Source organism: Marmota monax, unplaced genomic scaffold (genome assembly GCF_021218885.2).
Source record: "Marmota monax isolate L192 unplaced genomic scaffold, Marmota_monax_Labrador192_F-V1.1 WCK01_AAM20220418_F8-fsc00017, whole genome shotgun sequence".
Lineage (NCBI taxonomy): Eukaryota > Metazoa > Chordata > Mammalia > Rodentia > Sciuridae > Marmota > Marmota monax.
The window spans coordinates 18470304-18497266 of NW_026695241.1; the positions used below are offsets into that span (position 1 = coordinate 18470304).

Here is a 26963-nt window from a genome sequence, read left to right on the forward strand (position 1 = left end):
AAGCCCTGGTTATCTGTCCACACTGATCATGGTGTACAGGGGACAGTTCCCACCCTTGGTGGTCCACAATGGGGACTACACTAAGGTTAATCAAAACCCTCCAGGGTGCCCATTCCACCCACCTGAGCTGAGGATGATCCTGTTTTCTTGCTAAGCTCTTCCTGTTTCCCAGGGAATTTTAAAACACAATGCAGAACCCCGGGCTCCTGGGATGGACTGGGAAGCCTGTCTTCAGCGGTTCCATTTTTGGGGTGAGACCACTGAGGCTCCAAGGTTGCATGGCCAGGTTGTGCCGGCCTCGACTGGATGCCAGGTCTCTTGGTCTTCCACCCCAGGCTCCCTGCTTGGGACCTGCTGAGATTTGCTTCTAAAGGGCTCTCCCCCACCTCCTCGGCATCTGTTCCCTCTGCCACTGCCTCTCATTTCAGAAATCCTTCCCCTTAGCTGGGCGCTGTGGTGCATGTCTGTAATTCCAGTGACTCAGGAGGCTGAGGCAGGAGGATTGCAAGTTCAAGGCCACCCTGGGCAACTTATCGAGGGTGTCTTAAAAAAACAAATAAATAAAAAGGGCTGGGGATGTAGCTCAGTGGCTAAGTGCCCTGGGTTCAATCCCTAGTATCAAAAAAGAAAAAGGAAAAAAAAAATCCTTCCCCGTGACACTGGTTGGTTCATAAGGACCATGACCTGTTCCTGGCAGGCTCTTTTCCTTCTGCCTAGAAACTCTGTTCCAGTCCCAGTGTGTCTTTGTGGCTCTTCATGAGACCACCCAGAACATGTCCGCTGGTGGTCACTAAAACCAGAAGGTGCCCTACTGCAGGGCACGCTGCCAGCAGCCCAGAGACACACCCAGAACTGAGCCAGACTTTATTTGCTTGTGCATAGTCCTGGCTATGGCATTTGTCCCCTGAGCTTCTGGTCCCCTCACTGGTCTTCACTGCCGCCATCCGACTTGCCAAGATTTCTCACGAGCCGAACTTCTTTCCAGATCAGTGTTGTTACTCTGACTTCTGCCCTTTGAAAAAACTGGTATGAAAGTTAGGGAATGAGGATGACGGAGGGTCAGGACGAGAAGCTCATGGCTGATGGGCGAGAACATTAAGACTGCCTCAAATTCAGACAGGACCATCCAGAAAGGTCTCTCTTGGGTTGGCAGGACACTGATGGTGGGTTGTTCCGTGTTGGCAGGGGGCTGCCTCAGAGCACTGGTTTGCAAGATTGGCAAGGGTTGGGCAGATTTAAATTTCAGAATGCACCCAACCTGAGCCCAGCAAATGCTGTGCACCCCACCAAACCTACCTTAGAAGGACACATGTGTGCAGACACTGTATACACAAGGGTGTTTGTGACTGCTATTTGCAGTAGCAAAATATTGGAAATTGCTTAAGTGTGTATGAAAATGAGATTAGATCACGAGGCTGCTATGTCATGAAATACTATGTGGTGTTAATACCGTTCCAACATGGAAAGGCCACCAAGATGTAATGTTAAGGCAAAGCAAGTTCAGAGAAAATGAAAGTCTGCCTCTATTTATGATCAAAACCTGTGTGTCAGCATGTCTGTGTCTGTAAAATAAAATTTAATAAAAACACATATGTGCTGTGTGTCTACCTACCATGTGCCAAGTATTGTCCTAAATGCTTTGCAGGCATTAACTCATTTCCTCCTCAAAAACTCCTATGCTGTGTGTACTATTATTGACTCTGCAATACAGGTGAGGAAACCGAGGCGCAGGGAGAATGGGAATGTGTCCAAGGTTGCCGGGGAGTTATCTGGGACTGGACCCAGGTGCTCTGGCCCTAGAGCCCATTTTTTTAACCATTACTGGTCTCACACTCACCCTCACGCACATGTGCATACACATACTGGATTACAAGCACTTGAATTTGCTCTGAGAACCCTTTGGGGAGCAGAGTGAATTGGAAGAGGAGATTAAAGAGGGCCTTCATTTCCTCTTTGCTACGGTTCTGTGGATTTAAAATTTTTACAAAGAAGATTTTTTTTTTTCTTTTTTCTGGTGCTGGGGATTGAACACAGGGCTTTATGCATGCTACACAAGCACTCTACCAACTGAGCTATATCCCCAGCTCTGTTTTTTTAAAAATGCTTTTTATTTGTTAATGGACCGTTATTTATTTTATTTGTATATGGTGCTGAGAATTGAACCTAGTGCCTCAAGTGTGCTAGGCAAGTATACTACCACTGAGCCACAACCCCAGCCCACAAGGAGATATTAATTGTGACAATAAAAAAGATTCATGCAAGGATAACAATTACAACTCTGCTCCTCAGTAGAACTAGTAGAACAGTGCTGTGTGATTTTGAGGGGCAATTAGAAGTGGCCCCAAAAGCCCCCAACTGGAGACTTGGGGACTTAGGTCCCAGTTCTGCCTCTCGATGGCAGTGTGACCTCATCTGCTCACCTGAGGTGTTTGCTCGACTTGGGACCTTCTGGAACCTGAGCTGTACCTGGGTACTTCCTGCCAGTTTCTCAAGGGAAGGCAGGAAGAGGAGGTCAGGACAGAGGCCAGCGAGCACTGGTTTGCAAGATTGGAAGGGCTGGGGATGTGGCTCAAGCGGTAGCGCGCTCGCCTGGCATGCGGGCGGCCCGGGTTCGATCCTTAGCACCACATACAAACAAAGATGTTGTGTCCGCTGAAAACTAAAAAAAGTAAATATTAAAAAAATTCTCTTTCTCTAAAAAAAAAAAAAAGATTGGAAGGGTTGGGCAGATTTAAATTTCAGAATGCACCCAACCTTGAGCCCATGCTATGCACCCCACCAAACCTACCTTAGAAGAACACATGTGCAAACCTGAGCCATCTCTGAGGCTCCGTTTTTGCTGGATGACAGGTCACTGTGTTATCACCCAGTTTTAAGATGAGGGAGCCTGAGAACCCTGTGCATAGCCGCCTCACCCTTTGTAGCCAGTCAGCCTGCCCTTCCCATCTGTGTCGGGGTTTCTCCACATGGAAGATGCCGAGCCAGGACCAGGGCAGAGGTGCTGGGAGGAGCCTGCGGTGCAGGACCAGATGGGGGCCCCTGCTGGGGCTCCTGGAGGTCACAGGCAAGGATCCCTAGGGAGCCCATCTGCAGACCCCTGCCTGGTGGGGCAGTGTCCACCTGCACCTCTGCGAGATGGTCAAGAGTGGTGGGTGAACCAACAGGTTCTAGAACCACAGGGACCTGAGGTCAAGGGCAGTAGCTTTCCCTTTCCAGCTGTGAGAATGGAACTTCCCTCTCTAACTGCAGTTTCATCATTTGCCAAAGGAGATAATAGTAGCTTGGTGGCAGTAGGGTGCTGTGGGAATTTGGGTCAGCACCTGTGTGGTGAGGGCAGAGTGCATGGCATGTGGTCAGGGTTCGGCAAGGGTTGATTACTGCTCTTACTTTGTCACAGTCCTTTCTGTCCAAGGAACTTGGCCTGAGTCACAACCTGCCTGGCCCCCTACGCTGGGGCGGAGTTGGATGACCTGTGGATCCCCAATGCATCAGCTGGCTCATGCTTTGGCGTGAGGCACTTGCTGTCCCTCTGTCCTCCTGCCCTTGTCTATCTTGCCTAAACTCAGCTGAAACACCACCACCTCCCACCAGACTGATGCCTCCCCTGTGGGCCACCGTGGTGCCCTGCACACCTGCCCTTTCTCTTACTTCTGTGGGGCCTAAGCAGGTGACCCTCATCTCGTCCCCTCTGTGAGCCCCCCCCCCCCCCCCCCGTGAGTCTGGGCTGAAGCTCCTTTGCCTGGTCCCAGCATCTGGCCCAACATCCAGCAGCACATGACGGAGGGTCCAGCCGTGGGCAGAAACTGAAGAGGGGAAGAAGGTGAGCTCGGGCTGGGAATGCGGGGGAAGGGCAGCCAGTTGCTGCAGGGGGTGGGCTCTAGAACTAGGCAGACGATGAGTGCCCACCCAGCCAGGGCCCCAAGGAGAGCCCTGGGAGGGCCACCTGGCCTCACCTGAAGTTCACCATGCCTGCTTCCTCTTCCAGTCTCCTGATCAGCTCCCTGACTTGGTACCGGTTTAGGGGGACCTTGTTTTGCTGAGAAGGTCAATGGAACATTTATCCTTCGCACCCCATCTCCAGCACCCTCATGCCTCACCCCTCTTGGGACAACAGTTAGCAAATGAGAGCAAACAGGAAACTAGGTCCAACATGAGAAAGGGCTAGAAGACTCCCTTCCCCAAACCACAGGTCAGGGCTCAGACTCCAGAGGCCCCCCTTTTGGGGGAGAAGTAAGGGAAAAGGAGATCAGGATCTGGGTGCAGTAGGTGGCCCTGGAGTGGACAAGGACAGTCCTTTTCAGCAGGGAAGGGCCACTCTTGCTCCCAGCTGCTGAGTCCTGGCCAGCCCTCTTCACCCGGCACCTGGACACTGGGTCTTACCCATCCCTGCCTGGGCCTCCCGCAGCCCCCTGCCTTGGGCCCAGGCCTCCCAGGATGTGCTGATGATGGGTTCTTCATGTTTGCATTTCAGGGGGGTCTTCAACACCTTCATTACATTGGAGGGCGGGGGGAATTGGGATTTCAGGCAAGATGGCGGGGCTGAGATGGAAACACTGGTCTGGGATGTGGTGGCTTCTCTCACTGCTCCTAGCAGCCACATGCATTGGGGACATGTTGGATCAGTGGCATCAGGCCACATGGCAGAGAATGACTTGGGCAGGAGGATGAGGGAGGCCTTGGGTTTTCTCTGGGTCTAGATAAGTGAGCGAGGGTTCAGCGCCATGAAGAACCTCAACGCACCTGCACCATCACCTTCCGGAACTCGCCCACGGGCATCTTTACTGTCCCAGCAGGGTTCAGTCTCTGGAAGAAGTCCACGACTGGGATTTTGTTCTGGTCTGCGTAGCTCTGAGTGAAGCAGGAGATCCCAGGAGTGAATAATGGGTCTTGTCACGGCTATCACTACTCTCCCTCCACTCCTCCAAAGAGGAGGCCCAAGCTTCCAGACCCAGGAGGCTGGAGAGGGCAGAGGGCAACTCAGCAGCCTGAGCCCCCCAGACTTTAGAGGTGGTTGAAGAGGAAGGGCCTTGCACAGGTGGAGGCGGGGCAGGGGGGCAGGACTGCAGGCCAGTTCTTGTGTTGGCCCAGTTTCTTGCAGGTCTCCTCCCCCACCCCAGCCCCACTGAGCAGAAACTCCATCCATTTCCTCCATCCTTAAGAGAGGGACGTCAATACTGTCAAGAGGCCACAGCGCCAAAGGAGTAGGGACGGTGATCATATCCACGTTATTTGACTTTGGGGAGGTGGGAGCAAGACTCCAGGAATTTCTAGGATTCTCAGTTTTGCACAAATGCACATAAGGAGAAGTACTTGGTTAGAAAACTTGAAAAATATTTTTTCATTGTTTCCCTTTTCAAAAATATTAATTGCATTGTAAGGCAACTTTTTTTTATTATTATTATTTAGTTGCAGTTGGACATAATATCTTTATTTATTTATTAATTTATTTTTATGTGGTGCTGAGGATCAAACCCAGGGCCTTGCACGTGCTAGGTGAGTGCTCTGCCACTGAGCTACAGCCCCAGCCCCTGTAAGGCATCTTTAAATGTGCAAAAAGAGACCCTGAGTTCCATGCCCAGCACCAAAGACACAGACCCACACCTCACACTCTACACACTCAGACCACATTCCCAACCATTCACCAGGTCTGGGAGATGTTTCCATAATGACCCTCTTACACCCGTCCTTCATTTCCATCGTCATCCTCAGGCAAGTTATCATTCCACATCCAGGAGCCTACAGTGTTATTGGGTTTTCCCAACTCCCACTTTATCCCCTTCAGTTCATGTCACTTCCCAAAGCCACAGAAATAATCCCTCTGCCCTGCTGGGTTCACGTCACATCTACAGCTCAACAGCTCTTGCTGGTGCCCTGCTTCCCATGGAATCAAACCCCAACTCGACGCCTGAAATCTGAGCACACGTCAAGGAGTCCAGTCTCCCATGCCAGCTGGGAGGCTCCTCCGTGAGCCACGTGGTTCCTCTGCCGGATTCACGCGGCTCTGTTTGCAGCCCCCAGCGTGCGGTGCACAGCGCCCCCTATGTGCAGTCCCACCTCAGCACCTTGGCAGGAATCCTTTTCTGACCACTCCTCCCCGCCCTCTTCCTCACCAGTCTCTGCCATCTGCAAGGCCCCTCCCCACCCCACTTCTTGCAGGAAATCCCCCTTTCTTTTTACCCAATCTTGTGCTCATCTCTGCCTTGGATTCTGATTTTAATAGTGTCTTCATCACTTCTTTACTGTCTACCATATGACATTTTCTATTGGTCATTACTGAATCCATTCCACCTTTCCAACCAGATTTTTGGCTTCCCAAAGGGAAGGCCTGTTTTACCTGCATGACTTGTTGAGCCCTACCCCAAGATGGCTTTTCTTTTTCTTTTTTTGGTACTGGGGATTGAACTCGGGCACTCGACCACTGAGCCACATCCCCAGCCCAACTTTGTATTTTATTTACAGACAGGGTCTCCCTGAGCTGTTTAGTGTCTCACCATTGCTGAGGCTGGCTTTGAACTTGCAATCCTCCTGCCTCAGCCTCCTGAGCCAGTAGGATTACAGGTGTCCGCTCCCATGCCCAGCTTCAAGATGCTTTTTCTATATTCTTTCCCCAACCCCCATGTCCTGGAGACCCAGTGGCATCTGAGACTGACTCTGGCTCCCGGTCTGCAGCTCCCAGGCATGGGTCGCTCCCCATTTCTATCCTCTTTTGAAGTTGGGGGTGGGGCCTCACCTTGCCTCAGACAACTCCCTGCCAGTTTACCCGAGCATCCTGCTCCCCTTGCAAAACAGGTTCCCCTGTGGTTCCATCTGGAGTCATCTATTCAGGAATGTACTGATACCCTTTTTTCACATGACAATAATTTTCATGCAAGAGTTTTTTTTTTGTACTGGGGAGTGAGTCCAGGGTCACCTAGCCACTAGGCCACATCCCCAGCCCTTTTTGTATTTTATTTTAAAAAAAAAGGTCTCACTGAGTTGCTCAGGCTTGCTAAGTTGCTGAAGCTAGCTTTGAACTCATAATCCTCCTGCCTCAGTCTGCCGAGTACTAGGATTACAAATGTGTGCCACTGTGCCTAGCTATGCAATTTTAAAAAATTATTTATCCCTGGAAACTGAGGCACAGAGCAGACCAACCCGGGGCAGGTGATAGCCCTGGGGTAGACACCTGCAGGCAGCAGTGGGCTCCTGAGCTCCCCCACTGCCGGGAAACACCAGACCTGGGTCTGGCCCTCGCTCTACGAGGTAAGCAGTTCATACCCCCTTTCGGCTTGAGTGTTCTCCCTTTTAAACATCTTCAGGTCATATCCACTTCCTGTGATTTCCTAGAAACCATCTAAGGAAAGAAAGGCAGATGCAAGCCACTACAAATAAGGCTTCAGCTGTCCCTTTTTAGCGGAAGCCAGCCAACAGCCATCCCAACCACAGGGCGTCTTGGCATCCTGTGGAAAGAGCCTGCATTTGGGGGCGTTGTCATGTGGCAGGCCTTGCCGTAAGCGCCTCGTGCGTATTAACTAGGTTAATCTTCACAGCGACCCTCGGGGGTGGGTGCCCACTGTACAAGTCACAGAGAGCCTTGGTGACTTGCTTTACATGGAGGGCTTGGGTGGTGGAATCCATCCTGTGCCACCCCCACTTCCTGCCCCCAGCCCGATCTCAGACCTTCCCTCCTCTGGGAGGTAGGATGCACTCAGGGACCCAGCATCCGAGGGGACAGTCCAGTCTGTAGTCTAAGGGGCTGACATTCCTTGTTAAAAAGGACTGTACTGCCAGGCGTGGTGGTGCACGCCTGTAATCCCAGTTGACTTGGGAGGCTGAGGCAGGAGGATCACGAGTTCAAAGCCAGCCTCAGCAACTTAGTGAGGCGCTAAGCAACTCAGTGAGACCCTGTCACCAATAAAATATAAAAAGAACTAGGGATGTGGATCAGTGGTTAAGAACCCCTGGGTTCAATCTCTGGGACCAAAAAAATAAAATAAAATAGTACAGACGCTTTGGGGAGGAGAGACGCTGCGCAGCTGATGGGGGTCAAAGGCTGCCTCTCTCCAGGCCTCCCTGGAGGCTCCGAGAGGAAGGCAGGAGCTCACCTGGATCAGTTTCATGGGGTTTGCCATCAGGAAGGTGCTCTTCTTGGCAGAGAAACCCTGGACTGACTTGTGGATCACGTCCAGCTGGGGGTGGACGGCACAGACCCCATCCAACATCCTCACGAATTGCTCGGTCACCAGCACATTCTGCAGGGGGGGAAAGGGACCGGTGGCGAGGGTGCTCTGGCCGCGCTCTCCCCCGCCCACAGCAGGCCCTCCCCTTCCACCCAAGCCGGAGTCAGGAGCTCGGGTCTTTCCCAATTTGTTCTGCGGTGCTGCTCCAGGACGGGGATGGTTCTGGAGTTTTAGAGCTTGTGGTCTGACTCGTAAGTCTCCTGGGTGATCACGATGTTCAGCCAGCTGTCTGCATGGAGTTCTGGTGGTGTGTCACATGCTGCCAGCTCAGCTCTGCTCTCAGATGGCAAGTGGACGGACGTGACCACGTTTGATGGACAAGAGACAACTCTGGAGTTGAGTAATTAGTCCTCACACAAATACCCTAGATATACACATCCACGTGAGCGTTGTTCTTCAGACCTGGCGCCCCGGAGAGCATCCCTAGTCAAGCCGTCCTGTCAAGGCTCAAATGGAATTGGGAGCTCCCCCTCTTGGAAGTGCCCTTGGAGTTGGTGTATAGGACATGGGAGAAAATGCGTCACACTTGGCCTCTACAATTTGATCAACCTGTGTGTTTCCGCGGCTGTGGTCAGTATCTTTTACCTTTTCAAATTAAACTTCTGCTTAAGGTCTGAGGACTTTGTAGGTATATTCTGGACAAAGTCCTAGGAGCGTGTACAAGGCAGGACCTTCGATACCCTTTGGTTATGGTGGCTGTTCTGTGGTTGGGGTTCCTGTGTTGCTTCCCAGGGTAGTGACGTGGGACTCTTCAGAGGTGGAGTAAGTTTTTTCCTTTTTGATACCGGGGATTGCACTCAGGGGCACTCAACCCCTGAGCCACATCCCCAGCCCTATTTTGTATTTGATTTAGAGACAGGGTCTCACTGAGTTGCTTAGCGCCTCGCTTTTTGCTGAGGCTGGCTTTGAACTCATGATCCTCCTGCCTCAGCCTCCCGAGCTGCTGGGATTACAGGCGTGGGCCACCGCACTCGGCTCCGTAAGTATTTGAGAGACTCCAGTTAATTCCCATGAGAAGGAGTTGTTATAAAAGAGCAACCCTGGCCCCTCCTTAGTCTCTGGCTTCTTGTCTCTCATGTGATCTCTCCCTCTCTCTCACATGAACTCTCAGCATGATGCTGTACACCATGAGGTAATGCAGCTGGGGGGCTCTTACAAGAACAAGTCCCACACTGTTGGGAATGTTCAGCATCCAACTGTGAGCTAAATAAACCTGTTTTCCAAATGCTCACCATCTCTGGCAGTCAGAGAAATGCAAATCAAAACCACCCTAAGATACCATCTCACTCCAGTAAGATTGGCAGCCATTATGAAGTCAAACAACAAGTGCTGGCGAGGATGTGGGGAAAAGGGTATACTTGTACATTGCTGGTGGGACTGCAAATTGGTGCAGCCAATTTGGAAAGCAGTATGGAGATTTCTTGGAAAGCTGGGAATGGAACCACCATTTGACCCAGCTATTCCCCTTCTCTGTCTATTCCCTAAAGACCTAAAAAGAGCATGCTACAAGGACACTGCTACATCGATGTTCATAGCAGCACAATTCACAATAGCAAGACTGTGGAACCAACCTAGATGCCCTTCGGTAGACGAATGGATTAAAAAAATGTGGCATTTATACACAATGGAGTATTACTCTGCATTAAAAAATGACAAAATCATAGAATTTGCAGGGAAATGGATGGCATTAGAGCAGATTATGCTAAGTGAAGCTAGCCAATCCCTAAAAAACAAATGCCAAATGTCTTCTTTGATATAAGGAGAGTAACTAAGAACAGAGTAGGGACGAAGAGCATGAGAAGAAGATTAACATTAAACAGGGATGAGAGGTGGGAGGGAAAGGGAGAGAGAAGGGAAATTGCATGGAAATGGAAGGAGACCCTCAGGGTTATACAAAAGTACATACAAGAGGAAGTGAGGGGAAGGGGAAAAATAATACAAGGGGGAGAAATGAATGACAGTAGAGGGGGTAGAGAGAGAAGAGGGGAGGGGAGGGGAGGGGAGGGGGGATAGTAGAGGATAGGAAAGGCAGCAGAATACAACAGACACTAGTATGGCAATATGTAAATCAATGGATGTGTAACTGATGTGATTCTGCAATCTGTATACGGGGTAAAAATGGGAGTTCATAACCCACTTGAATCAAAGTGTGAAATATGATATATCAAGAACTATGTAATGTTTTGAACAACCAACAATAAAAATTAAAAAAAAAATAAACCTGTTTTCCTTATAAAGTATCCAGCCTTGGGTACTTTCTTATAGCAACAGAAAACAGACCAACACAAGCTAATTCAGGTGATTTGTTCTGATAGGCTTGTTTAGTGGCAATGTGGTCATAGTTCACGGATTAATGTGCCATCAAGGGACCAAACAGCATCATTTCTAATGTCCTCTTAAATACACCGAAGCAGGGCCTGGGTCCATGTCTCCTAACCTGCTCTGTGGGTTAAGGCGGGTGGTGAATGGCAACAAAATCTGAGCCTGTGGCTGAGATCCAGGACCTGGGTGGGTGGGGGTGAAGGTCATGCTATGGTGTAGGGTCAGAGCCAAAGTACAAGGGTGAGAGAGAGGGGTCTCTGAGAGAAGACCCAGGAGCACAAGGAGGAACAGGGAGGAAGGGGTGGGGGGGAGGAATAAAATGAAAAGCAGCTGTTTTTATAATGTTCTATAAGCTGTGGCAAATAGAAACCTAAATTTTACTAATATTCAATTCTCAGGAGGTTGAGTTTAGATATTTAAAAACCTCATCACTCATATAATTCCAAGGCATTAAAATACTCTTTCAAACATCATTGTGAGGCATTAAAAATGTCAAAGAACTTCAATGTCGGTATCTTCACAGAATCCTGGAGCAGGAGGAGAGCCCTGTGTTGGCTCCGTGGTGTGTGGGTCTTGGGCAAGTGACCTAACTATCCTGTTTCCGTTTCCTTATTCACTACATGGAAAAACGAAGGAAAGTACTTGTTATGGGTTGAATTTTGCCCCTTCTCTCTGCAAAAAATTTCAAGTGCTCACCCGCAGTACCTGTGAAGGTGAGCTTATTTGGAAATAGGGTCTTTGCAGATGATCAAGGTAAAATGGTGTCATCAAGGGTGGGCTCTGACCCCAAATGACCATGTCCTTATAAAAAGGGGATTTGGGCTTTGGAGACAGACCTGTCTACAGGTGACACCAGGAGAACAGGAAGGCAGAGATCGGGGCGCTGTGTCTACAGGCCAAGGAACACAAGAGAGGGGGAACAGACCCCAGAAGTAAGGAGAGAGGTCTGGGGCAGATTCACCCTCCAGGCCTCAGAAGGACCCAAACTGCTGACGCCTTGACCCTGGACCTCTGGTGCCCCAGACGGTGAGACAATCCAGTTCTGTTCCTTAAGCCACCGTTTGTGATAAAGCCGTCCCAGGAAACGGCCACAGTACTCAGTGTACCTCCCCGAGCAGGATCAAAGGAGCTGGCAGGACGGGATGTTGCCATTACCCACTGCCCCCTGAAGTCACCTGGGTAGGCTTTCCCCCTCTATCAAGGGGGCAGGACATAGACTCCGAGTGCAAGAGGCCAAGTCATGACACGAATGTACAAGTTCCTGCGTGTTTTAACACCCAGGTCATAAAAGATCCTGTGATTCTGGAACGTTCTGAGATCTGGGCCATTTGCCATCAAAGCCGACAGTAAACAGACTCTGTTGTTGGGGTCTGCCGGCTTTTCCTTTGGGTGTTTGTCCACCTCTGCTCTCTGGTGTTGGTGCCCCAGTTCCTGGGATCTGCTAATCACTTCACACTGTGGTGCTGTTGGTTGAATGGCTACTCCTGGTCTACCGGAGGTGCCCAAGCTGTGCCAAAGGAGGGTCCTTTTCATGGAGTGAGAGGGCCCATGGGGGATGGAGCTGGTGGCACCGAGGGCACAAGGGGGCATGGGAACTGGCTCACGCCCTGGGACAAGTGATGACCATTCGATCACTTACAGAAATGTCAAGCTCTTCCATCTTGGATTTGGGGTTCCTTTTGATGGCTTGGACAAGCAAAACAGCCCCCTCCATGTTCATAGGGTTCAGGAGAAGCTGCAGAAAGAAGAGCAAGACAGGCTGAGGCTGAGACCAGAGCAGGAGAGGCCGGCTCCAAGCTGACTTGCACTTCCTCCCGTTGCACTACGTCCTTTATCTTCCCAGACTTCTCTGTCCATCTGTCCACCTACCTGTCCACCTCACTGCCTATCCATCCACCCATCCATCCATCCATCCAACCAATCATCCACCCATCCAACCATCCATCCATTATCCATCCATCCATCCATCCATTCATTCAACTGTCCATCCATTCATCCATCCATCAAATCATCCATCCACCCATCCATCCATCCATCCACCCATCCATCCAACCATCCATCCATCCATCCATCCATCCATCCATCCATCCAACCAATCATCCACCCATCCAACCATCCATCCATTATCCATCCATCCATCCAGCCAGCCAGCCAGCCAGCCATCCATTCAACCATCCATCTGTCTATCCATCCATCCAACCAACCATCCATCCATCCAACCAACCATCCATCCATCCATCCATCCATCTAACAAGTATTTTCTGGAGGCCGACTATGTGCCAGCCACTGGGCTAAGCCCTGAGGGATGCACAGCAGACATGACAAGGTTTCTGCCCTCAGGTATCTCAGTTCTACTTGGGGGAGACACAGGCACACGAGCAAATGGCACCAGATTTGTGATAAAAGCAGTGACTTAACAAATCAGGCAAAACATTCAAAAAGAGTGCCTGGTACGTGGTAAGTAGTCTGTGAATGGTAGTTTTGATCAATGGGGGCTTTCACTGAGTGGTTTCATGAAGAGGAGTTAAGTGTTTTATTGAGCATTTAGTATGTCTCAGGTGTTTCCCAGAATCTGATGGATTCTGGTGAGAACATGCTGACTTGAGCCCTGCCCTCAAGGTGCTTCGCAGCCAGCCTTTGTGGGTCTCCCTTTCTTAGTTACCCAAGATTAGGAATGGGGTGTGGCGAGGGCTGGAGGTGGGAACCACGAATGCTTCCTGTCACAAAGTCGGTATGACCAAGCTAAGAGGTTCATTTTCTACTTTTCTTGTTTCGCTTTTAAAAATTAGAAAAAAGTACTTAAATGTATTTATTACATCTGGTCATTGTGGATAAATCAGAAAAGAATTAGGAAAAAATGTTTCAAATCACCCGCACTCCACCAACCAGAGGCAACCCCTGGTGCCATTTTTTCTGAGGCAACGTCTTATTCTTTTGAAATTCAGGTTCTCAGAACTCTCTCAGCTTCCTTGGGCTGACTCTCTCCCAGCCTGGGTCTGCCTCTCTGAGGGACGCCTAGTAAGTACCACTCCACCCAACCAGTCCCAGCTCTCCTGGTCCCTCAATGGCCAGGCTGGTCCCCTCAGCCATCACGCTCCCCTTTTTCCAGTTAGAACCCAGCCTCCTCCTGTCCCTTTAATAGCTCTGGGTGGCTGTCCTCTGGGATCCCAGGCTCATCCTCGCTTTCCTCATGCCTGATCCTCTGGCACTAGGACACCATGTCTGTGGTCCCCACAACACCCCTATATCTTGAGGGAGGTGGGGTTGCCACGAAAGCCAGGTAGAGCTGGCTGCCCTCTGCCTCTGGCTGGTTGTGTGGCCTGCATCGAGGAAGCTGAGGGAGCCTGCTTCATCAGGCTGGGCCAGGGGATGATAGGCGAATCACCTGGCCTGCTATGGCTCGTGGGAGGAGCCCCAGAGAGGGGAACCAGCAGCAGAAGTCCTCTTTCGTCTGCTTTCCAACTGCCCAGAGGATTCAGTGTTATGAATCAGTGTCTACAAGTCAGTCCATTTAAAACGAAAGAAGAATTCATTCGTCCATTCCCTCAAAACCCACTCCTTGGGCACTTACCCTATGGCCGGCACTAGGCTAGGAATGAGGTGTGTAATAATGGGACCCAACCAAATAGTCTTTGTTCTCAGGATGTGTCGTGGTTTGCATGTGAGGTGCCCCCAGAAAGCTCATAGGCTCAGAGGAGAGATGATGGGGTAGTGAGAGGCTGAACCCAATCAGTGGATTAATCCCCTAGGAGGGATTAACTGAGTGTAACTGAAGGCAGGTGGGCTGTAAGGGAGGGGCTGGGTCACTGGGACTGGGCCTTTGGGGTACGTATTTTGTATCTGGTGAGTGGAGTCTCTCTCTGCCTCCTGATCACCCCATGAGCTGCTTCCCTCCGCCACACTCCTCCACCATGATGTCCGGCCTCACCTCCAGCCCTGAGGAATGGAGCCAGCCTTCTGTGGAAGAGGCCTCTGAAACTGTGGGCCCCTAAATCAACTTTTCCTCCTCTGCAGTTTGTCCTGCTTGGATCTTTTTATCACAGCAGTGAAAAAGCTGACTAAAACAGGAAGCTTCCACACTGGTGGGTGGCAGACGCTCAAACCGCTGCTCAAACGAGTGTGTCATTAGAAAGAGCAGCAAGTTCTGCCGGGAGGAGTCGGCAGGGTGCTGGGAGAAGACCACCTCCCACCGGAGGGTTTTCTAGAAGTTTGAGGGAGTGGAGCGGCCGGCCAAGACCCTGTGGTGGGAGGAAAGCAGAGGGGACCAGGAGGCACACAGGGGCTGGAGAGCTGGCCCTAGGGCAGGAAGCTACCAGGGGTCTCCAGCTGGAAGCCAGCAGCCTGAGGGGCTGGTAGAGGGGCCAAAAGTCAGGTTTGTGTTCCCAAAGCCCAGGCTGCCTGAGGGAGACCCGGCTGGAGGGTGCCCCAGGGACAGCGGAGGTGACAGGGGGACAGAGAGAGAAAGGACAAGGTGGGTGTTCCCTGTGATTCTCTCCAGCCCTGTCCCCCAGCCGCTCCCACCCCAGCACAGACAGACACACCCACCTACCCACAGACAGACAGACACATACACCACGGCCGGCCATTCCCAGCTTAGGGCAGACTACCTTCAGGACTTGGAGGCCCTCGTTGGATTCCAGCCCCCTGCTGAGCCTGGAGACCCCTTCGTTGCCGATGTCATTGCCACTGACATCCAGGTGGGTCAGGTGGTTGTTGAGTCTGAGGACCTCCCCCAGGGCCAGAGCCCCTTCGTTCCCAAAGCCATTCATGGAGACATCCAGTTTCATCAGGGTCACATTACCCTGGTGGCAGAGGGACAACACCAGCATCAAGTTGATGGGTGACTCACCCAGGCAACCCCTCCAACCTCTACCTGCTGCTGCGTGGACACCTAGCACTCGGGGGTCCCCGGATCTGCCCCATCCCTCCTGCTCCCTCCCAGCTCGGTCTCAGGGACCTCTGGGACTTGGACAGGACCCTAACTCTTAATTGCACCGGACTCTTGAAGGGCCTAAGGATGCCCCCCAGGCCTTAGCGGCTGGGATTTATTAAAAAGTAACCCATCCAGGAGTTGTGGGAGAGAGACCAGGGACTGGGAGAGCACTTGTGCAGCTAGTAAACCCTCATCAAGGAAGAGGTGCAGGATGGCAGGAGGGACGACCTGGCTGCCCCACCTGGGTCGCCGCACCACTCTCAGGGCACCTTACCCGGAGACCGTTGCACAAGGCCACTGCTCCCTGGGTGTGGAAGTGATTCCAGCTCAGATTCAGCACCTGGATCCCTACATTGATGTCTGGGAGGGAGAGGGAGTCAGCTGAGCATCCCCCGCATCCCAAAGAACCCGGCCTCAGGGTTCACATGGCATGCAAAGAGAAACACCCAGGCAATGATTTTTTTTTCAGTTATTCATTTAAACACACAATTGTCAGACTATCCTCAATGCTGAGAAAGATGAAGGAAAATAATCTTACCCTTCTATAGCAGGTGGCAAGTAAATGAGTATAGTCTGTTTGGCAAATATTACATGATCGTAGCTATTTTCCCACTAAGATGTGCATGCATACCTTATCACAGAACTCTGAGACTTGTTCTAAGAAGACAGTACGGAAAGTGGGAAGGGCCCTGTACCTGTAGGTAGATGTTTGCAATGGCATCAATGATAAAGGTGAAATTTGTTACTCAGGGGAAAGGGGTAAAGAATATCATAAATATCCACGTGGTGGAATATTATAAAGCCATTAAAAAGTGGATGGAAAGCTGGGTGTGGTGGTGCACACCTGTAGTCCCAGCAGCTCGGGAGGCTGAAGCTGGAGGATCGCAGGTTCGCTAAGTTGCCAGCCTAGCAACTTAGCAAGGCTGTAAGCAACCTAGTGAGACCCTGTCTTGAAATAAAAAAATAAACAGGGCTGGGGATGTGGCTCAGGGGCTAAGTGCCCTTAGGGTTCAATCCCCAGTATCCCCATCCCCCTGCCAAAAAAATCGAGGGAGGCAGTGTGGACAAACAACCGCGCCAGGCTGCACACAGGAGGCGGGGATGGGCTGGCGTGTTAGGTCACGAGGTGACTGTCTCGAGGAGTGCCATGGGAACAGCACTGGCTCTGGGGCTGCTCTTAGGAGAGCCTCAGAGGCACCAGCAGCTGGAGGTGGGAGGTGCCAGGATCTGAGTTTGCACAGAGATCACACTTAAAAAAAAACTAAAGATGCTTTTTTGGGGCTGGAGGTGTAGAGTACGGGTCTCAAATGCCCAAGGCCCTCAATTTGGTCCCCAGCACCAGGAAGAAAAAAAGAAGAAAATGCTTTTGCTCCTATACTCCACCAGGGTTGGCAAAACTTCCTGTTCAACCACGTTGTTACTTTTATTTGGGGAAAGTGGCTCTGCAGAGGGCACCATCAAAAGAGAGCATTGTCTTCGGGCATCAGGAGGGAGTCTCTCTCTTTTCTATTTCCTGTGTGTGTGTGTGTGTGTGTGTGTGTGTGCTGGGAATGGAACTCAGGGCCTTGTGCACGCTAGGCAAGTGCTTCTGCACGTCCCCAGCCCTTACTTTTTTCTGTCCTGTTAGTGACTCACACCTTATATTGTTGTGATAACGATAGTCTCCTGCCTTCATTCTCTTTCCTACGCCTCTTTCCCTCACTTTCTTCTCCTCTGAAGATTCTCCGAGCACATCTGCATCCCTTAAGCGGCCACATAATTGAACCCAGAGGCTCATCTCCTCTAACAGTTGTGCGACCTTGGCCAGGTCACGGATCTGTTCCTCATGAGCTTCCTCGTCTGTAAGATGGAGTATTAACCTGTGTAGGGATTTTGTGAGGATTGATGTGACATGCGAGTCTGATGCCCCTCACTTAGTAATCACTTACTGTTTGAGAGCTTTACTAATAATAATTTTTTGTTGTTGTTGTACTGAGGATTTAACCCAGGGGCACTTTATCACTAAGCCACATCCCCAGCCTTTTTTGTTTTTTTTACTTTGAGACAGAGTTTTGCTAAGTTGTTTAGAGCCTTGCTAAGTGGCGGAGGCTGGCTTTGAACTTGTGATCCTCCTGCTTCAGCCTCCCCAGCGGCTGGGATTACAGGTGTGCGCCACCGTGCCCACTGTTAGAATAACAGTTTAAAAATCTTCACCCACAGGACTATTATAACCACAGGAAGATAGAACACATTCTGGTTTCCTTTAGATTTACGACCTTAGCTTTCAATGGAGGCTGAGCAGTGGTCCCTTTTCCACCTCTCCTTCCTCCCAAGTGCTTTCTCTACAGTCAGCAGAGGGTCTTGCTTCTCACTGCCCTGGAGCAGCAGCACGAGGAGGTGGGGCTCGTCCTCCCACCCACCCTCCCCTCAGCGGCCAGCCTTGCTGCCTCCGCCACTTCAAGGCTCTCTAGGGCCAGGCCCCTTCCTCTTGCAAACTCCTCCTTTAATTGTCTTCCCTTCTTTCTGCAGCATCAGTTTCTTTTACTTCAGCATTTTTCAGCCTTAAAAATCATTCCTGGCCTCTTGTCTCCCTCGGGCTCCTGCCTCCTCAGTAGCTCCAGCCTCCCCAGCCTCTGGCCTCCTCTTTGCACCCATTTGTGTCTCCAGCTGGGTTTCCGTGCTCGCCCACTCCACCAAAACTCTCACCAAGTGGCCGACTATCTCAGTGCTGTTGAGACTTGGGGTCACTTTTCCGTCCTCATCATTAGATCTTAAGCAACACTTAAGTGGACCCTGCTGACCGCTTCCTCTCCAAACAGCTCTCTCCCTTGTTTTCTTGAGACCTCATTTTCCTGGTCACCCTCCTGTTTGATTGACACTTCTCAGATCCCTGCTCCTCTGCAGCAGCACCTGCGCATGTTGGAGTGACCCAGGCGTCAGTACCAGAGAACTGCTCAAGCCTCTACACTTCTTGCCTTGATCTGGTCTCCTGGATTAAATACGTCCCCTGCCTGTGACTCCCAGGTGTTTCATCCAGTGCTGATCTCGTCACCAACCTCTAAGGCCACACAGCAAACCACCTCCCGACTCTCCACTGAGAAGTGCTGAGTGGCCATCGACTACCAAAATGTAGCTGTTGCCCTTTACCTTACCCAGGTAAAGGGCACCACGTCCAGCCAGCAGAGAAGGCGAGATGAGCAGGCGTCCGTCCTTATTCCTAACTTTCCTTCAGCTCAGCAAGCCTTTCCGCCTCACCCCCAAACACATTCGGAACCCATCCACTCTTCTGTCTCGCTCACGCGCGATTGCGTTGTCTTCCCCAGGCTAGGGACAGCTTCCTAATTAATGGCTGTCCCAATGTTTGTGTTCTTCACTGTTCTTCATGCCAGACAGAAGTTTCCAAATTGCAAATCAAACTGTGACCTTCCCCGATGTGGAATTAAATCCAGATGTTGTCCACGCCATGGGCCACCTCCGAGACTTCCGCTCCTTCCAGTCTCCTCCCTGTCCCCTCTGTTCCTGCCACCCTGTCCTCGGATGGTCCCCAAACACGCAATGCCCTGACCTTGCTGCCTGGAATGCTGAACCCCAGAACTCAGCACGGTCATCTTTGTTATTCAGGTCTCAGCAAAGAGCTCCCCTCCCCGTGGGCCTGGCCCGCCCCCCGCCACTAATCCTCCCTGTCCACTGCTGCGTGTCTTCCTTGTTTCTACTCTTTGCCCAGGGATGGCCATTTAGGTAGAGGTACTGTCCCCTGTTTTATAGCAGTGCTGCAGTAACCTCCTTGGACATCTGTCTGTGCGTGTGGAGGAGGCGAGTTGCTGTTCAGTCCCATTGTCACTCTGAACAGTGGCTTTACTTAGCAGCCTGTCAGTGGTCCTGTTTCTCCCCACTGTCCTCAGCTTTGATATTCACTGACTTTAAACTCTTTTAACTTGGATAGATGAAAAGGGTCATCTTCCTGTTGCTGCACTTCCCTAATTACTAAAGGGGTCGGGCAGTGGACTTTCCTCTTGTGCTGCCCATATGCCTTGACCATTGTTCTACTGGGGGTATTTATTAACCTATAGGTCTTTGTTAATATAGGATTTTTTTTGGGGGGCTACTGGGGATTGAACTCAGGGGCACTCAACCACTGAGCCACATCCTCAGCCCTATTTTGTATTTTATTTAGAGACAGGGTCTCACTGAGTTGCTTGGCATCTTGCCATTGCTGACACTGGTTTTGAACTCGCGATTCTCCTGCTTCAGCCTCCTGAGCTGCTGGGATTACAGGCGTGCACCACTGTGCCTGTTTTTTTTTTTTTTTTTTTGTTTGTTTTGTTTTTCTTTTGAGATAGAGTCTTGCTCTGTTGCCCACACTGGCCTCCAACTCACAATCCTCCTACTTCAGCCTCCAGACTAGCTGAGACTATGGGCACACGCCACTATGCCAGGAGATATATAGGATCTTTTATCAATAGTCTGAACATTAATCTTCTATCTATATAAGTGCTGCAAATATTCACTCCCTGTCCCCTCTGTTGCTTATCTCTTAGAGTTGTCCATGGTGGCTCTTGTATTTCTTGTGGTACTGGGTATTGAACCTAGGGGTGCTCTACCACTTATCTACACCCCCAGCCCTTTTTATTTTTTTCTTTTGAGACTGGATCTTGCTAAGATGCTGAAGTTGGCCTAGAACTTGCGACCCTCCTGAGTAGCTGGGTTATGAGTGCATGTCATCCTGCCTGGCCCATGGTGTCTTTTTATCATACATGTTTAAAATGCATTGTTGTCAATATACGGATTGTTTTCATTACACTTTGTGTTTACTGTACCACGTGTAATAGTCCTTGGACTCCTTAAGCTCAGCAAGTTGTTCCTCTCCATGGTCTTCTAATCATTGGAAAGTTTTACTTCCCACATCTCAGTGTTTGCTTCATTTAAAATGTTTTTTTTTTTGGGGGGGGGCATGGTTTACATCACTTTTATAGTCCAAACATTCAAAATTAATTTAAAAATAAAGGGTGATTCAGCTCTGATAAATGAACTTTCTCTCAACCCCTCCCCTTGGCTGGTCACTTTCCCTCCATGGGGACGTACTCAGCATCTGTCCCAGTTGTTCCCCTCCTGTATCAGAGATTTGGTTGTGACTGAGATCCAGGTTCCTAATTAGGTAATTGATCTAGAGGAACAAATGGTGAGAAAGGAGGTTATTTTTGTCTTCTGGCTGAAAAATCTCTTACTTATCTCAGGGCAGTATGGTGTAGAGTTCCCAGGTACTAAAAACTAGGTGGGCTAGGGCTCTTAGACTGAAAGCTTCATTAACTGTTGATAGTCACTGTGACAAGGCAGTGCCACCCTGAAAGCCCCACTGCTTACTGGGTTTTTACCAGGGTTGGAAGAGACCAAACACTCATCCACTTCCAGACCATATAAGTAGCCTTGCTCCACCATGCCCAGCACAGCCCGAGTCACCCAGATCCCCTAGACCTGCCAGCATGGCTCACCTGCACCCCTTGCTCCTTACCGACAGGGCTTGGCAGAAGAGGTCTATGGCTTCCTCACTGAAGTTATTTCCTAAAGTGAGGGGGTTACATTAACAATGCACTCTGCACTGTGGCCCTCTTGCCCACCTACATCACAGCCCTGCCAGTCCTCTGCACTCCAGAACAATCAGACGTGGGAAAGATGACAAGCACTTAACGCAAATGTGTAGACACAAGAAAACGGGAGAGAATGCTCATCTAACTTAATGTGTCCTTCTCTCTGTGACAACTGACATTTCAATCTATTTTTTTTAAGAGAGACAGAGAGAGAGAGAGAGAACTTTTAATATTTATTTTTTAGTTTTCGGGGGACACAACATCTTTGTTTGTATGTGGTACTGAGGATCGAACCCGAGCCGCACGCATGCCAGGCGAGCGCGCCTACGGCTTGAGCCACATCCCCAGCCCAGACAACTGACTTTTCAAAGAAGAGGAAATAAAAATGGAAATAAACATCTTAAAAGATGTTCTTTTCAAATAATAATAATGTGGGAATGTAATAAAGATAATAATATATTTCACCATAGCCAAACTACGGAACCAGCCTAGGTGTCCATCAACAGATGAATGGATAAAGAAAATGTGGTATATATACACAATGGAGTTTTATTCAGCCATAAATAAAAATGAAATAATGGCATTTGCAGGAAAATGAATGGAACTGGAGACCATCATAATTAAGTGAAATAAGTCAAACTCAGATGGTTCAGGGTCATATGTTTATTCTTATATGCAGAAGTAGAAAGGAAAAAGAAAAACAAAGGTTGGGGTAGATCTCCTAAAAATGAAAGGGAGATCACTAGAAGAAAGGAACTAAAGGGTGAGAGACAGGGAGGGAGGGGAGAGTGCTGGGGAGTGAGCTTAGCCAAATTACCTTGTTATACTGTTTGCATGTATGAATAGGTAACAACAAATCCCATCGGTATGTACAACTATAATGCACCAGTAAAAAATGTGGAAAAAATAAAGATAATAGTAGTAACTAACACTTATTGAATATTTATATGCTAAATACTATTCTAGGTGTTCTAGATTCGAAGTCATTTAATCCTCCCAATCACCATCTCAAGTTATATCATTGTCCTTAGTCTATTCATAAGAAAAATGAGTTACGAAAGGGTTAACTAACCTGCCCAGTGTCAAAGCTGGAATTTGGATCCAAGAACAATGACTTCAACACCCACACATTTAACCATTTGATTCACAAACATCTTGCTATTAACTCTTTGGGGACAGCATAGAGAAACTGTCCATTGGTAGAATTTTAATCTGGTACAGGCTCCTTACGGGAAATTTGGAAATTAATTTTTAACTTCACAAAAGTGGATATATCTTTATATTTGGTAATTATACTGCTGGGTGTCCATCTAGAATACTAGGACATGTGCCCAGAAGATGTATGAACAGGAAAGTCCTTTAAATCATTAGTTGAATGATTGAAAAACTAGAAATGATATGAGTCCCATCCCCCAACAGAGGGATGATAAATGATGCTGTGGCCATGACAAGGAAGACTGCCCAGCGAAGGGGAAGTAGCTATTTGTTCTGTTATGGAAAGAAATCCAAGATATATTTAGAGGGAAACAAGAAATTCAAGAATAATACCTCACTCACTTAGAGTAACATTTACATTAAAAGAGAAACTATTTTTTCCCCTGGATACTTTTAAGGTCTCTGTATCTTAAGTGCTTTATCAGTGATACATTCAAGTGTGAATTTCTTTTTGTTTACCTTTTTTAGGACTTACTCGGATCCCCGAATGCTTCAAATTCAAGAAGTACAGCAACTATTATTTGCTCACTTGTTTTTTTCCCTCCTTCAGGAACTCCTAGTAGCTATATTGAGTCTATTCATTATCCTACACTCTTTTATCTTTTATCTTCTCTCCATTTTTCTCTTTCTACGCTGTAAATATATTTAGATAAATATTTTTTGGCTATTTTTATTGACCTGTGTCTACCGCACTTTTTGGATATGTGTATTGAATCTGTAATTTCAAGGAGGACATATTTTTCACTTGTTGATATTCTTGTGGGGAGGAGAGTTCTTTTAAAAAGAATGATCTCTTCTGTTTTTATCTATGCATTTATTTTTATTTTCATCTTATTTTTTTTGTACAGGGGGTTGAACCCAGGAGTGACTGAATTCTACCACTGAGCTACATCCCTAACTCTTTTTATTTTTATTTTGAAACAGGGTCTCACTAAGTTGCTTAGGGCCTCACTAAGTTGCCGGGCTGGACCTTCGACTTGCAATCCTCCGGCCTGAGCCTCCTGAGTCACTGGGATTAAGGCATGTGCCATAGTGCTGGACTTTCATGGATGGACACAATACCTTTATTTATTTATTTATTTATTTATTTTTTATTATTTTTTTTAATGTGGTGCCGAGGATCCAACCCAGTGCCTCACAAGTGCAAGGCAGGCGCTCTACCGCTGAGCTATAGCCCTAGACCAGGATCATGTTTTAATGTGCATTTCTTGGCTTAGGGGTTCCAGGCAGTCAGCGTACATCTGTAAACCTGAACGAGGTAGAGGTCTGGGGGAACTGGAGTTCTCACCTGACTTTCTCCCCCATGGGAGATGTTACTAAGCTAATGTAAAAACAGGAGGGCATCGGGTGGTAACAAATGCAGTTAAACCAATCGGGGACACAGGACAGAGAGTGGTGGTGGAGGGCTGCTGTTTGGATAGGGTGGTTAGGAGAGCCTCCTCTCCAAGGGGGTGACATTTGAGCTGAGACCTGAGAGGAAGCCTCATAAACCAAGCAGACCTCTGCCGGCGGGGACGTCCAAGGGGAGGGCAGAATATGGCAAAGCAGGTCGGTGGGAAGCAGCTTGTTGAGGACGGCAGGGAGCCACGTGGCTATGCAGGGGGAGGGAAGCCATGGGGAGGGGCAGGGTGCCCGGCTTGGCAGGGCAGACACAGCATTCTGGTCAGGTCAACCAGGTGCGGGTTCTCTCTGCCCTTCCCCTCCTGCCCCTTTGATTCCCGATGCCCTCCCTGTCCCCTTGCCCAGCTCACCTGACAGCCCAAGGTTCCAGAGCGAAGATGTGTTCCTCTGGAGGAACTCGGAGATGACTTTGGCCCCCTCCAAACCAATTTCATTTTTCGAAACATTCTAAAAGGCAAGAATACCCTTGTGTACGCTAAATCCCACCAAAGGGGCCTCATTAACAAGGGCATCCAGGTAGGGTTCAAGGTGGGGAGGAGGGGCTGGCTGATGGAGTGGCCAGGGCCAGAGGGGGGAGGCTTTCCTGACGCAGGCAGGAGGTCTGTTTCTCTGAAGTTGGCTTCATTAAGTCCCCGCTCCCCCCAATTTAGCCCACGTACTTCTGATGAGCACATTATTTATTATTATTATTATTATTATGATCATCATCATCATTATTTTGTTTGTTTGGAAATCCAAGACAGCTTCATTTGATGAGTTGGGCATGAAACAACTAAAAAAAATGAGTTAATAAAGATTCTACTCATTGATTCACAAAATATGATTCGCTACCCTAGAAAGAGCCGGGGGTTTATGAGGACAGAGTCCTCTCAGGCAGTGGGAGAGACTCCATAGAAACCAGCCATGACTGTCTTGTTTGATTTCCTCCCCTTCTTTAAAAAAATTTGTTTTGGAACTGGGGATTAAACCCAGGGGTGCTCTACTGCTGAGCTACATCCTCAGCACTTTTTACTTTTTCTTTTTGAGACTGGGTATCATTAAATTGCTCAGACTGGCTTTGAACTTAAGATCCTCCTGCCTTCGTCTCCTGAGTTGCTGGGATTATGGATGTGAGTGAGCCACCATGCCCGGCTCTTTTCAAAATTTTTATGGTATTAAAATATAACATAAGATTTACCATTGCAACCTTTTTTTAGGTATAAGGTTCAGAGGTATTAAATATATTTCTATTGTTGTATAACCATCACCACCACCTATCTTCAGGCACATTGGGTTTTATGATATTATTTCATGTCTTTATCTCCTTTAAGAAAGTTCACCTTAAGGTAATGGTGCAAGAAGTAAACTTATCTACTTATAGGCTTATAAGGTACACAGAGAAATGGCTCCTTAGAAACTGTGATACACAATGGAATACTAATCAGCCTTAAAGAAGAATGAAAATATGGCATTTGCTGGTCAGTGGATGGAATTGGAGACTATTATGCTAAACCAAATAAGCCAACCCCCCCCCAAAAAAAAAAAAAAAAAAACCCAAAGGCCAAACATTTTCTCTGATATGGTTCCTATGACATGCAGATGCTAATTCACAATCGATGGGGGAGAACAGAGGTTTTATAGATTGGGGGGTGTGAAAGGAAGGGAGGGGGCACAAGGGTTGGAATGATGGTGGAATGAATCAGACGTTATTACCCTATGTGTGCATAGGATTACACAACCTGTATAACTCTACAACATGTACAGCCAGAAGAATGAGAAGTTATACTCCATTTATGTCCGATGTGTCAAAATGCATTGTATCATGTGTAACTAATTAGAACAAATTTAAAAAAGACTCAAAATAAAGAAAGACTGGGGTTATGGCTCAGTGGCAGAACGCTTGCCTCACACATGCGAGGCACTGGGTTTGATCTTCAGCACCACATGAAAATAAAGAAAGAAAATAAAGATACTGTGTCCATGTATAACTTTAAAAAAAATGAAAAAAGAAAGACATGGCTTCTTAGGGTTTCTTACGGCCACAGGGAATCCAGTCATCACCAGCCTCTGATGGGTGGTCCTCATCTGAGAAGTCCCATCTAGAGGGGAAGAGCCTGATGACGGGTTTCAGACAGTCCAGGGCTGCCCTGAGAGTGACAGGGGATTCTGCCTGGGCTCCCTGGGCTCTGGGCCCCCAGTGTGGTGGGAGGAGCCAGCAGAGCAGGGCACCTACCAGCTCCTGGAGGTAGTAGTTCTCCTGCAGCATCTGCACCAGGCAGGTCACGCCCGTGTCCATGATGCAGTTGTCTTCCAGCTCCAGTTTGGTGATGGTTGTGTTAGACTTCAACCACCCAAGGGGAGGGGGGGAAAGAAAGAGAAGCGGTTGGTGACCTCCCCAGTACCTTGCTCGCTCTGGTCTAGAGCTGGGCCCTTCTCCTGAACATCCCAGACTGTCAGGGGTGCTGTGGTTTGGATGTGGTTTGTCCTCCTAGGATTTGTGCATTGAAGGCTTGGACCCTAGAGTGTCGATGCTAAAAGATAGAGGGACCTTTAAGAGGTAGAGCCTAATGAAAGGTTGTTACTAAGGCAGAGGAGCCTGTAATCCCAGTGACTTGGGAGGCTGAGGCAGAAGGATTACAAGTTCAAGGCCAGCCTGGGTAACTTGGTGAGACCTGCCTCAACATTTTAAAGGTGATGTAGCTGGTGATATAGAATGCCCTGGGTTCAGTCATTATGTGATCTTTCCCTCTTACATGTACTCCTGCCATTGCGATGCCACCCACCATGAGCCCTTTACCTGAGCTGAGCTGATGCCAGTGCCATGCCCTTGAACCTGGTTAGCTAAATAGACCTCTTTTCTTTGTAAAGTTATCCAGCCTCAGATATTTTGTTATAGTTATGGTAAATGAACTAACACAGGAGGTTAGATTAGGGATACTAAAGGAAAGAGAGGACAAGGAGAAAAACAGAGGATGAGCCATCACATTGAGTTCTGCTAGAACAATATGCTTTTCTGGGAGTACTTAGAAGGGGATCATTAAGTTAAAGGCCTGAAAAGTGAGAGGCACAAGAATGAGCTAAGTAGGTTTTAACCCTATTGCCCCATCTTACACCTACTGTAAGATTAAGAGACACTTGAGACCTTTAACAAGGGAACTTAAACTTGAAGGTCCTTGAAAGGAGGTCCCCTGAGGCTTTTGCCTTGCTTTGCTTTGCTTCTTCAACGGTGTTTCTTCCATTTTGCCTTCTTCTTACCTGAGGTCACCTCAAGCCTGTTTGGAAGGCGCTGGGCTTAGCTCTTCATATCTAAGTCCAGGCTATTCTACATTC

The 26963-nt window shown here is 48.8% G+C and overlaps 1 protein-coding gene across 1 annotated transcript in view; it reads right to left on the reverse strand.

Annotated features, from left to right (window-relative positions):
* Positions 1-3829: 3829 nt before the first annotated feature.
* The window catches only part of Lrrc74a (leucine rich repeat containing 74A), a 30232-nt gene continuing 7098 nt past the window's right edge, over positions 3830-26963 (reverse strand). Inside the window, exons 4-11 of the mRNA XM_046440778.2 lie at positions 25867-25974; positions 24005-24101; positions 15749-15834; positions 15149-15343; positions 12181-12276; positions 8085-8231; positions 4741-4848; positions 3830-4036 (exon numbers count right to left, since the gene is read on the reverse strand). Coding sequence (XP_046296734.2) covers positions 3950-4036; positions 4741-4848; positions 8085-8231; positions 12181-12276; positions 15149-15343; positions 15749-15834; positions 24005-24101; positions 25867-25974 — 924 coding nt within the window. The 3' untranslated portion in view covers positions 3830-3949. The remainder of the gene's footprint in view (positions 4037-4740; positions 4849-8084; positions 8232-12180; positions 12277-15148; positions 15344-15748; positions 15835-24004; positions 24102-25866; positions 25975-26963) is intronic.